A 13,975-nucleotide genomic window follows, 5' to 3' on the forward strand; every position below is an offset into this window, starting at 1 on the left:
CCGGCGATCGCACCCAGCTCCGTTTCGCTTTTATTATTATACGAAAAAGCTTGATGCACATACGGCGATTGAAAATTGTTGAATATTTATCTTTTCAAAGTCGGGCAAATTAAATAGACAGGCGACCCTGGTTATTAACTCGTAGATGTTATCATTTAGGCACAATATAAAAAGTTGTGAGGTAACCGATTGGTTCTCGGAAAGAAGCCTTTCTTGGACATCAACGCACGCGCGTGCACACACACACACAAACATTTTCGCTTTTATATTTATAGATGTACCATCCAGTGTCTTATTTATAGGAAAATATTTCACTTTCTAAATAAAATAAATAATTTTTTTTCAATTTGCATATTCTAACCCATTTTTAACCATTACGCAGTTTCAACTTAATGTGTAAAAATTAAAAATATTTTTTTTTGATACTCTGGGATTTAATAGGTTTACTAACAATTGAATTATGTTTTATTTGATACTTTAATCTTTATAAATGTTTAATAATGGTTATTTTTTAAATTTTTTTTCCAGGGAGATTCCTGTAAATACTCGACCTGTGATGAGTTCTAAGAATGGATCTAAAGCTCCCCTATGCAAAGTATGTGGAGATGAGTCTTCGGGCTTCCACTATGGAGTTGATTCCTGCGAAGGATGTAAGGTATGTAAAACTCTATGAAGAATTTAGCTGACTTTAGAAATCAAGTCAACCATTGAGCGCTGTGACTAATAATATGCTATCTGAGAACTCTTCATTCAAACTCTTCAGTTTAACATTCACAGATAATCTTAATTGGAATAAATACATTGAAAACATTTCCAACGTTGCTGAAGGTGGGATCCCTCTATCATGCTAGAAAACTACTCACACCTGACAGTATCCTGTATCTTTACAAAGCCACCATTCACCCATGGAGCATTGTTGCCACATCTGGGATAATGCATCTACAACTCATATCTTCCTCTTAGACAGAGCCCCAAAAGAGTCTCGAATCTATTAGATCCTGCACTATCAACCAAATTCCAACCCCTGTCCCATCATCACAAATGTTGGATCCCTGTGCAAGTATTTTAATAAAATGTACTTTGATGAACTCATAGCATTTGTGACCCCTTGAATTAAGTACCCCTGACTAACCTAAGCAGCAAAATCTCACCCCTTCAGTGTGGAGATCCCTAGATGCCGGAAAGTCTTCTACTTTAATAGTTTCTTTCCTCAAGCTGCTAGAATTCCCTTCCATTCTCCTGCATCCTTGACAGTACCAACATGCAGATGTATAAGTGTGATGTGAACAGACATTTCACTGCTCAACATTCTACATGGTGTCCCTGTAAATATGGTCCCAAATTTCCAAGTGGCACTATGCTTTGTTTGGGGTGAAAAAGAGTGTAAAGTTCGTCCTTCTAAAGAAAGAAACATTTGAACACAAATGTTAAATGTTTGTCCATGAAATAAAACAATATTGCAAAACAACTATTTGTTATATTAGAATCAAAAAAATCATTTAAAAAAAAAAAAAATTATTTTAAATAATAAAGAAAATGTCCTTTTACAAAACCAATATGCAAATTAGTTATTCTGGCAACTGATATTGCAGGTACATAAGCAGTATATATATATATATATATATATATATATATATATATATATATATATATATATATATAAAAGATGGTCTATTATATAAAGATGAATTCAAATGCTGCTTGTTCCATTTTTGCTGCAACTGTTTGTCAGTATTTATTTCGGTCTGCACATCAGGTGTAGTCATTTGTCACCTGAGCTGCAGGAAATCTGGGTTCCTACAGTTTCAAATGTCTCTAGTTATAATGAACAAGAAAATGATTGGGGGTGATATTCATTCTTTGTTTGGCTTTTCTTTTTTTTTTGTCATGGAGTTTTTTGAGCAGCTTGTTGAACATTTGCTTTGAAGAGCAGTCATTGTCCTTCAAGTGAGACTTCAGTTCTAATAGCAACAAGCCTTCAAAATGGTTGGTTAATTCTACACAAAGTATCAGAAGAGTGGAGTCTATCAGTAACGAGTTTTTTGATTGATTTTCAAGTGTGAAAACTTTATGTGAAGAAGGTTTAGCATGCACAAGCATATAATTAGAACAATTGAGATTTCCAGCTTCGGCATTTCTGTAGACACGGCTATTCAGAACACAGCAAGACCACCTTGAACAGACTGTTATATAATTGATCTGGCTCGCGGTTCATCCATCATTTGAATACAATGTAAGAGAGTGATGAATTCAATGGTCAAATCTTGTGTTTGTAATCAGCAGGTTGTCGGTTGAAGTTTAACATGCTGTCACCATTGGAGCATCGATTACCGATTCCAAACCTACCAACATCATGTGAAAGGCAGTTGCTATTCCCAACACATGCGTTCTAGTTTCCAACCATCATCAACACTGCTAGGAATGTGGGACACAGTGTAGTGCAAATTCTCATAGAAAAAAAAACACTATCAATAATTTCCCACTCTCTTTATGTGTGCCTAAACCTAAATGTAGATTCCATGAACAAAGCTTCTTTCATAGAACTGCACACCTGTGGAACTCTCTTCCAATTGCCTGCTTTCCAGCTGACTACAATCTGATTGTCTTCAAGTCCAATGTAAACAAGTTCTTGATGATCCGTACCCTAAGTAATCCAATTTACAAAATTCTCACTACTTCTGTTTACTACACTATAATCGCATTGATTAATGGATACTCATTAACCCTTATTCTCAAGTGGCCTCCAGGCCTTGATAAGTGCTGATTCCCATGTAAAAAAAAAATTAAAAAAAAAAATCGATTTTACTGAACTATTGGAGTAATAAGTGGGTGCATATATTGCAACATCTGTAACGTTGAAAATAGATTTTTTTAGATGAATATGAGTAAGCAGTTCTGAGATTGGTTCCCAGTCCGTCAGCATGATGGTTACACCATGACAATTAGAATTATCATTCACTACACAGCATATGATATCGCCTCTACCATAGTAGAGGCGATATCATATGCTGGAATATATCACTGGGATCACACTGTGCTCTATGTTTGGCAGTTGTGTCTCTGATAAACAAATGATCTCTGTTCCATATTTGTGTAATTGAGTTAATAGTAAGAGCTTGTTTCTTAAACGTTTGTACATACAAACATGTAACATAATACAGTATAATCATATTGACATCTATTCTTGTCAGACCACTGAAGTTAAGTAACGTTGAGCCTGGTGACCATTTGGAAATACCAGGTGCGATATGTAGGAGGACCTCAACACCTCCATGCAAGGATTGCAGAAACTTAATGTTACTCTCTCTCCTGAGAGGGGATATACAGGTGACTGGTGACCACCCATGAATTTAATATTCCCTTGATACTTCTGTTTAGGATGAATGCCATACAACAACAAACATGCAACATAACAGTATCGTTTTCAGTGCAAAATTCCAGCTTGCAAATTTTTTCAAACTTCCTATTAAGATTAATGTTTCGGTATTAAATGATTCAAACAAGGCTGATATTGCTGTAAAACAAACCAATCTGTATTCATAAGCAATTGTTGCTAACCCGGAAACAGATTATATAACCATTCATGCTGCAGATTATCCACTGACACAGAGGGACAAGCAACGAGAAGTTGCCTGTTGCTAAGGTAGACACTTCTTAGATTTTCATAAGCACTTGTTGTCATAGTCTCTACAGACAGTGGTATGAGCAACCAGAAACTGTTGATTCCAAAGCACATGTTACATGAATTTTTTGTTACCAACTACAGTTGTAAGCAGTAAACCTAGCCTTGTCTATTCCACAGACAAAACCTGCAAGGTGTTGTGTTATTCATAAGACCAACCGGATTGCTAGTCGTGGTTTGTTTGAATCCGTACAATTACGCGTGTCTCCACAATCAGACGTAAACAAAAACAAAAGTATCTTATACTTTTAATAACAAGAGTAATTAGAACAATATTCATTATCCAGTGACAGCAGGAAGGGGTTACAGGATGGCGGTGGGGTGTGTGCAAAATGGTCAAAAGATAATGTGTCTGTTCTCTTGCTGTGGTCGCTTCTACCCGGTTGTCTGATTGCCTTTCTTTTTATTGGGATGGATGACATCAGAACATTCCTCCACACCCTTTTTTTTTTTTTTTTTTTTTTTTTATTGTCTGAAATGTTGGTCAGTCCTGGCTGGTGCTAAATCCCCAGGAATTATGCGTGCTCCATTGTTAACTTCTTTGATATCATTGCCAGTGCACCTCGTATCCTTGCTCTAACTGATTTTCCCAGCTACTATTGACATCATCTTTACAAGCCCAGATAAGTGATTGTCCTCTCCAGAATTATCTCTGCACCTACCCACCTCTGTAACATTAGGTACTTAAATGAGGTTTAGCCTGCTAACTGAAATGGTTTACTAGGGTATGCCACTTGGAGCCAGACATGAAAGATTTAAAGTATATGTGAGAACTATGCATGACCAACTATCCTAAAACTCACAGAATACAGTTGCTAATTCTGTCAGGTACTACCACTACACATACTCCTATACCCTACATGAAGAATTGCTAAGAATTTTAAAACCGGTTTAAATTACTTTCTATTAAAAAGTTTAAATGCTTCCAAATTCCTAGGATCACAAAGAAATTCTTGTATTATTTTTTATTTTTTTTTTACATAGGCATCACCACTTATCAAGGCCAAGAGGCCACTCGAGGATGAGAGTTAAAGAGTATACAGTAGAAATTGAACAATATAGTAATCGTTAGTAATGGAAATTCAGTAAATTTGTTAACAAGTGGGACGGCTCATCAAGAACTTGTTTACGTTAGACTTAAAGACAACCATATTGTAGTCAGCTGGAAAGCAGGAAAATGGAAGAAAATTCCACAGGCATGCAGTTTTAAGAAGCTTTGTTCATGGAATCTACGTTTAGGTTTAGGCACAGATAACGAGTGGAGGAAATTATTAATAGTGTTTTCAGCTAGACGAGTGTTTCTTGTGAAAGTTTGGCGAGGGGGGGACCATAGACTGAAGCTCAGTCAAACACTTTCCATGAAAATAACGATACAGCAGAGACAAACTCGCAACATCTCTTCTGTGAGATAGAGGTTGCAGGGAAGAGAAAAGGATATCTCCTACAAGGCTATGAAGTCTATTTTGAACTCTATCAAGGCAGAACAAGTCCTTTCTAGCAGCTTCTTCCCAGATGTGGCAACAGTATTCCATCCTTGGACGTACCTGGTTCTTATATAGGTAATTGCATCAGCAGTGAGATATCTACTGGATCGATAGAAGGATACCACCATTTTTCCAACGATCTTGGCAACAGATTTGATGTACCTGTTCCATTTAAGATCAGGAGTAAAGGTCAAGCCCAGAAGCTTGTCAAAACTTGAGGCCTTCTCAAGACGAGAGCCATTCATTTCAACTGATGCCAGATGGAAGATCAGAACGTTGATGATGTAAAGAGAGAAACTTGGTTTTAGATGCATTAAAAGTAACTAACCATTCCTTTCCCCATTGCACCACGTGCTCAAGATCAGAGGAGAGAGAATCAGAGAACTTGGTCGTTTACTGACTTAGATGTGCTACCATAAATGGTAGTGTCATCAGCATAATTGTCTACAAATGATGTAAGGATGCGATTTGGAAAATCATTAATGTAGATCAGGAAAAGAGTTGGGCCCAGGATGGACCTCTGAGGGACTCCAGCATTAATACTGTGAGCTTCTGATTTTTGCCCATCAACTACTACTCTTATGAACCTATCAGAAAGAAATGATTTAATAATTGAGAAGACATTTCCAGCTATACCATAGCTACAGATCTTGTGAAGTAAACCTTCATGCCATACTCTATCAAAGGCCTTTGATATGTCAAGAGCAATTGCCCTAGAAAGGTTGCCTCCGTCGAGAGATTTGCTAATCCTATGAGATATTACTGTAAGCACACCTGCTGTAGATCTAGCAGAACGGAAACCATATTGTGTATCACTAAGAAGATTATTTAATTTATACATACAATTGAGATAAGATTAAAATGACTGGCTTGTTTACAGGGAAGTTGAAATCATGGTGGATTTAATTTTATGATCAAATTATTTTTTAAATGATTATTTATCAATTACTTTCGATAGATCATGCAGTTGCATTTTTTTTTTCTTTCAGTGATTCTTTAATCTGTTACATAAAAGATAAATGTTTTTTATCTCCAGCTAAAACTTGAAAAACAATCACAAAAGTCAGTATTTCTTTTATCATAATCCCTGATGTATGTGCCAAAAAAAAAAAAAATTCATTATTTAGATGTCAGATTTAGATTATTTAATGGTATCAAGACGTACACACATTTTTTAATGATATTATGTAAAGGGATGCAACTTTGATTTAAAATTTAAAAAAAATAATTATTCCACTTACACTTACTAACTTGAATTGTGTGTGTTCAAAGAGAGAAAGGAACTTAATAAAGAAAAGGGGTGGAGAAGGGAATAGAACTTAGATTACATTTTTGACTCGGGCTATTCTAGGTAGCCCTACTAGTAGTAAATAAATTTTTTAAAAATGTAAGTTACGTAGAGGCGCGAAACATACACAAACGCAGAAGTGGTCACATAATTTTATTAATACAAACATTAGCTGTGTTTTTATTTTATTTCTTTTCCAATGCACCCTATCTCATCCCTACCCGTACTCTATTTATAATGTTTTTTTGTTTGTTTGTTTGTTTTTTTTTTGTTTTTTTTTTTTTGTTCTGCAAAGGTCTGAAAGATTTGCACATTATGAAAAGTACCAGAGTTGTGTTAGCACTGTTCAAGGATACCTTAACAACAAAAGGGTGGATACCTGCAGTATTGGCTGAGGACAATAGAATCAAACCATCTGCTTCACTCTCACCTGTGAATGCTTGGCTTCCCTCCCCCCTTATACTTCCTCCTCGCCATTTCTATCCCTACTGAATTGTCCTGAAATGCAATTCATCGACTGTAGATGCCAATGGCAGGTGTTACACTTTTTCTCTAGAAACTTCCTACTCTTTATTCTATCCTATGATACAAATACCTCTATCCAAGCCTTTGCTGAGTCAGGAGAAATATTTATATTTCACTCTGTTCCATTGGCATTGACAAAACAAATCCTATATATTCCTTAGATTTCAAGGAAGAAACAAAGTGTTCATTATTAAAATACAATTTAAAACAAACTTAAAATAAGAGCGTAATAATATGGTGTTATAGAAGATGAAGTTAAAACAACATGATACTGTCAGTTTCAAGTCAGCGAGTGTTCAAATTTTGTCGACTGTTCTCAGTCAAAGTTCAGAAGTCTTGCTGGGAGATTACACACTGTGCCAACCCTATTTATCGTTTATTGCATATACTTTCTGTTTTTGAAGACCAATCTTTTCAAGATAAAAGCTCAATGATTTTTTTTAATATAACAACAGAACATATATAGACAAAGACTATGGATGTTCTTATAGGAATGAAAATGTCCGTAAAAACCTAGTCTTTGTTTTTGAAAAGATGATTACTGAAATTAACAAAATTTTGCTCACTGGAATTTGGTTTAATATTCTCTCTCTCACTAATATATATATATATATATATATATATATATATATATATATATATATATATATATAGCAAAAATGGTAATTAGTGAAAACCTCAATAGACTGCTTAATACTATTGTAGAGCAAATATATATATATTTTTTTATAATCGTTGCTACCGAATCATATCAACAATCCAATAACTTCATCAAACTTTACAGAAACCTGTAAAGTCTGATGAAAATTAGATCATTGATACAATTCGCTAACGAAAACATGTGCAGCTAAGCAGATAAAGCGATAAAAAAAAATATTTATATATGCGAGTAGAATATCCGTGAGATTCATGAGCAGAACAGTTTAGCATGGCTTTTATTATGAAGAGATTAAAATCAAAATATAATGATACTAAGCCCTGTGTCAAGAATCCTTATTCAAATTTTGGTCAAAATCCATTACATGATTTAATTTTAGAAAATGTCTAAGACTTAAGGGATTTTAAGAATTGAAATTCAGGAGGCTTTCTTCATTGGTTCTAATGACTCTGGATTAAATTCAATGCTAATCTGAAATATTTGAATTTTCAAATAGGAAGTTATTCCCTTATGCCGTTGAAAATACTCCAAAGAAACTAAAATTTAAGGAATATGTATTAATTGCTGTCTATTAAAATCTATTAAAATTTCACAAAAATTATAAATATCTGATTTGGTTGGTTGGTTGTTTTTGTTTTACGGCATATCAACCCTTTTCGGGTTATTTAATGCCGAATCCAAAGATTTTGAAGAAAATTTTTTTAATAGAGTATATTTGTTGTTTTCAAGTCAGTTTCTATTTAACCCATAGTTGGGACCCTAACAGGTACTACCACTCTGGGTCAGAGTGGACCTGGGAGCAATGGTAATTAAAGGGTGGCTCCACACTCCCCAAAGCCCGCAAGCTGGGGCCTCACCACTAGATATAGTTTAAGGTCATATCCAGGACCGATAGAAATATCTGAATTTTCACAGAGGATTTCCACTCACTTTTTACAGTAGTAAATTAAACTAAATGTATATCAGATTTCAACCCAGTTATGCTTTGCAGCTGTGTTCCAAAGTTCATAATGATTAGTTAATTTATTTATGAGTGAATCCTGTACTTAGAAATATATAAACATACAACCATATCTGATTATATTAGAATAAAGATATAAAAGTTAGTGTTTGTTATAGAAATCTATATCTTAACAGAACATTCAAATACGTTTCAGTAAAGTTTATTTATTTATTATTTATTTATTTTATTTTTTTTTCAGAAAATGCAAAGACATTATTGAAACTTTCCTTTGATTCCATCTTAGATCACTAGGGACAATAATCGGTATATTAGAATGTAAAGAAAAAAAAATTTTTAATAGATTTTCTGGTTTCATAAAATTAAATTAAACAAAGAATATCTTGGCGAAGAATGTATTTTAAAAGAAAGATTTAAACATTTTAAATTATTTTTTTCTTGGTATTTTAAGATATGAAATAATAAAATTCATTTTGGTTCGTTAAAGCCATTTACAAATTTTCTTGCATTCAAGTTCTCTCCGGTAGGCATTCCAGCTCTGATTACTTACGGGTCAGTTTATGATATTTGTGGATATTAGATTTGAAGATGATTGTTATAATCTGTAAGGAAACAGTCCCACGGTAATGTATTTCACAGGTAGAAAGTTCTTGCAAAGAAACTTTACCCATGGAAATTCTACTTGATGCTACTAAATTCTGGTTATGTGATGCCTTCTTGAAAATATGTTTTCTTCAATATATAACCATTTTTTTATTTCAATTCTTGGTCAAACAAGACAACCACACACACACTTTTTTATTTCAATTCTTGGTTAAACATGACTTAACAACCCACACACAATCTATCCATCAATCTATATATATATATATATATATATATATATATAAAGTGAAAATGTCTGTGTACATTTCCATACCAAATAACTCTGTCAATTTTCAGTCTAGAGACTCGAGATTTGACATAAGGGTTATTGAGAGTTGGAAAAATCTTTTTAATCGGTATTCGGACAGAAATTTGGCTGTTCAATGATTTGACCTTTGTAAACTCTACCAAACTCCTCTGCAAATTTTGGGTCTAAACACTTGAAATTTTAAATATAGGTTACTTGGACATGGATCAAACTTTTAAATTTGATTTGAGCCTAAAAAAATAAATGTTAAGGGGTCAAAATTAGGGTCAAAGTTAAAAAAATTTTACAGCTGTGATCTTTGCCAAATTATTCAGCCAATTTTTGGTCTAAACATTTGAAATTTTACATAAAGGGTATTCAGAGATAGGGCAAGTTTTTTAAATGATTTGGGTCGAAAATTTGAGGTTCAACGTTCAAAAAATTTTATCTTTGCCGTGTCTAGCAAACTACTCGGCCAGTTTTGGGTCTAAATATTTTAAATTTATACATAACGGGTATTCAGACATGCGGCAAGCATTTTAATCGGTTTTGGGGCCGAAAATTTGGCTGCCCAAAGGTCAAAGTTGAAAGAGTTGACCTTTGCAGATTCTACCAAATTCCTCCACCAATTTTGGGTGTAAAGACTTGAAATTTTTGATGTAGATAACTTGGACATAGGGAAATCTTTGTATTTTTATTTGAGATCAAACTAATAATGGTTAAAATTGTGATCAAAGTTTAAAAAAAAAATTAATGTCTGCGGGCTCTACAAAATTACTCAGACAAATTTTGGTCTAAACATTTGAAATCTTACATAAAGATTATTTTCACACATTGAGCAAGTTATGAACAGTACATAGGGCCTGAACAAAGCCGGGCTGAACTGCTAGTGTGTGTGTGTGTATATATATATATATATATATATATATATATATATATATATATACTGTGTATGTTAAGTCTTGTTTGAAGAACTGAAATAAAAAAATAAATTGAAGAAAACATATTCTCATACATATGTTGTGAAGATCAATATTACTTAAGATGAAAAAAGAAAATCTGATATTTCTATCCATCTCACCGATCTAAAACATTGTACATAAGGCGAGACGGCCAGAAATATCAAATTCCACATACATGAGCATAAACAGGACCTCAAACATATTAATCACATGGAGAAATACTTTTACTCACAATTTTGATCTTAGAAACTACATTTTTCTCAAAACTGAATACTCTTTCCTTTGCCGCAAGTGTATCAAATACATTTTTATACTTCTCTCATCAGCATCTAATATAGACTTCATGCTTGGATCTTGCTTTTTAACCAACATCTAGCAAAAATCGTACTCAAACAATGTAATATACCCCACCATTGTATTTATAAATTCTGACCCTGACTAAGTACTACTTATTTTTTATTGTTGCTTATCTATGTTTACCCTTTTTCCTTTTTTTTTTACTTTCCTTCTTTTAATTGTCCTTTTTGAACATGTTGCATATTTTCACATTGTTATACACATGGCAAAACATTACGTTTCCTATGATTTGCTGTTTTTTTTTGTTTTGTTTTTTGGCGGGGGGGGGGCGTCTGATTAAATTTCAAATTATCATTTTTTTCTGAAGACGTTCGTTGATCTGAACGAAATCAAATTTTCCGGTTTTTTTTTTCTTCCTGTGTTTGCTTTACCTTTCTGTCATTCATACATTGTCTCCACGATTTTATGACATATAATATATGTAATGTCTAGGCTGAAATGTTTTTTCAGGCATAACATTTTAAAACTGAATTCAAACAAAATTCAAAATGTAATATGTAAAATAAGGAGGAAGTAAAGAGCAGAATAAGGAAGATCATTGCTTTGTCTACTGAATTCTAATCATGTGATGCTGTCTGCTTGAGAATATGATTTCTTAAATTTGTAACCAATTCTGTGCTCTAAAAATTATCTCATCAGACATGGTCGAGGTAGAACGATAATTGGTTATTCTTATCGCCTAAGAATAACATAAATTAACACTTTTAACTGATCATGGCTGATGGAATAATAACAATCTACTCCCGTGGATTAAAAAAAGTGTTGAGTTTGAAATTCTGTTCACATTCCCAAGTTTGAAAAGGTGGATCTGAAGAACGTCAAAGGTTATATCAAACTGAAACATTGTGATTATGGCAATGGAGCTGAGAATAGTAGTCCATATTATCCAAATAACTAAAATAACTAAAATTATCAATCCATATCTCCAATTTTTTTTTTTTTTTTATACCATAGTATTGTTAATTATTTTTAATAGAATAATGGATTGGCAATTTAAATTTGATTATAAAGTTTATAATTTTAAATTTGTTATGGAATGAAACATTTTTACAATTATATTTTCTTTTTTTTTCCACTACATATTTTTTAATATGAACGGTTTTTAGATTTGCATTTTTCAATAATTCTAAATCAGTGTGAATTGGGAAAGACGGTGATTTTTTAATGACTGTAGAATAACAATGTGAAAATTGCAAACAAATGCAGCAGAAATAATTAGAAATACCGAATTAATAATTTAACAATATCCCATGATAATTCTTGAAACATCACAACAGATTCTGCATGTGTAAATCAACATCAAAGCCTTTTCTTTTTTTAAAGGGAAAATAAAAAAAGAAATAAAAACAAAAACAATTAGATTCAAATTTCTTAAACATATTTTCTTGTTTCTTTTATTTTATTTTATGCATTATTTTTGTCATTAAGATCGGATTTTCGTTCAAATCTCACCACGAGTTTGTTCTTTTATATCAAATCAACGTAAAGCATTTGGAGACGCATATAAAAAAAATATTAAAAGAAATAATCTGCTCATATTTAAATTCTTTAAACTACTGTTCTCATCTTGAGTATTATTTGCACAACGTTTCAGTCGATGTAACCTCCTTCGTTCTTCAGGTGTTTTTGATGAACTTATGAATCTACACGGAATTTCGAGTGAAACCTTTTATTTAATCCATGGCAGTAACATGCTCTCGTTCTGTCAGCCATGACTGGCTAGAAGTTCTAAGTAATTCGCCATTGTATTTTTTGGGTCGTCTGCACGGAGGATTAAACTTTCAATCTGTAGGGGTGTAACTTTTACAATTTTACCAAGTACTCTATCCACTGCGCTATGGGTTTTGCCAGTAGATCGGAGGTTACATCAACCAAAAAGTTGTGCAAATAACACTCAAGATGAGAACAGCAATCTGAAGAATCCAAATAATATGATTAATAATATAACCACTGATATTATTTCTCTCCTTCCATCTCTGCTGTCTTCAAATCGATTGAGTGGGATTTTCAGAGATCTCTATCGCTTTCATCAGCTAAATAGAAAATGCAGATGAAATGTGATTGTTGTTCAGAGGCACAGACAATAATTAAGGTGCATTCATTTAAAGATTGATCGAAATTGCTTTTTATTCTTTTTTTTTTTTTTACACGGTGGTCACCACTTATCAAGGCCCGGAAGCCACTCAGGGATAAGGGTTATTGCAAGTACAGTACGTTAGTGTGGAGATTTGATGAAGTGTTTACTTACGGGGGGGGGGGGGTCATTAGGAATTTGTTAACGTTGGACTTGAAGACATCCAAGTTGTAGTCAGGTGGGAAGCAGGGAGAAGGAATAGAGTTTCACAGGCGTGCAGTTCTAAGAAAGAAGCTTTGTTCATGGAATCCACGTTTCTTCTTGCATGGATTTCTTATGTCCATATAAATGTTAAGGTACATTTTAAAATATACTAGCCTGGGTTGTTCAGGGGTTTGGAGGTGTGTGTTGAGCAAAAAAAAAAAAAAGAGAAAAAGTGGTAGTAGGCAGGCTCGAACCCGTACCACGAAGGAAGAGAACAATGTGTGTGTGTGGGGGGGGTGACGTCTTTGCTGCTGCGCCCATCGCCAAACTGGAAGTGGCAAATGTTTAAATTAAGGCCAGTCATTCGAAAAGAGGTGATGACTTTCGAAAATATCAGCGAAAAAAAACGACCCGTCCCTGTAGAAAAAAATGTCCAGTAGAAGGTGAAGGAATTAATGTTTTTAGCCAGTTTTTCAATATTTGTCGTCCAAAGGGTTGAACTTAAAAATGATACCGACCTCGTAAAAATCCGTCGCCTCTGTCGAAAGTTTTAGGCAAACATACATGCATTTAAACAAACAGGTGAGATTTATATTATAGATGTCCACCTATGCTTTTATTGTAAGGTTGTATTTCAGAAAATAAAAAATAAAACAACTTTAATATAGATAACTAATTCTCGTTTTGTTTATAAAAACCATCCATCATTTTTGGAGGGATGGAGGGACTTTTGTTTTGTCTTTTTCTTTTAGAAACCTATTGTTGTTCTTATTTACTTTCCTCCCTACGAAGGCAAACTTAGACACAAGGTCAGTTTTTAAAGTGGAGAAAATGGGACACTAGATAAAGTGCAGCATCAGAACAGATAATAATACACTATGTTCCTAA

At 33.5% G+C, this 13,975-nt stretch overlaps 1 protein-coding gene across 5 annotated transcripts in view; it reads left to right on the forward strand.

Moving 5' to 3' along the window:
- Positions 1-13,975, forward strand: part of LOC145297558 (uncharacterized) — a 653,359-nt gene that overhangs the window by 523,910 nt on the left and 115,474 nt on the right. For all 5 annotated transcript variants that reach the window (XM_080143565.1, XM_080143566.1, XM_080143564.1 and 2 more), the window contains one exon: positions 529-655. In XM_080143565.1, the coding sequence (XP_079999691.1) occupies positions 529-655 (127 nt within the window). The remainder of the gene's footprint in view (positions 1-528; positions 656-13,975) is intronic.

Source organism: Euprymna scolopes, chromosome 18 (genome assembly GCF_053919585.1).
Source record: "Euprymna scolopes isolate OS-2025 chromosome 18, ASM5391958v1, whole genome shotgun sequence".
Classification (NCBI taxonomy): Eukaryota; Metazoa; Mollusca; class Cephalopoda; order Sepiida; family Sepiolidae; genus Euprymna; species Euprymna scolopes.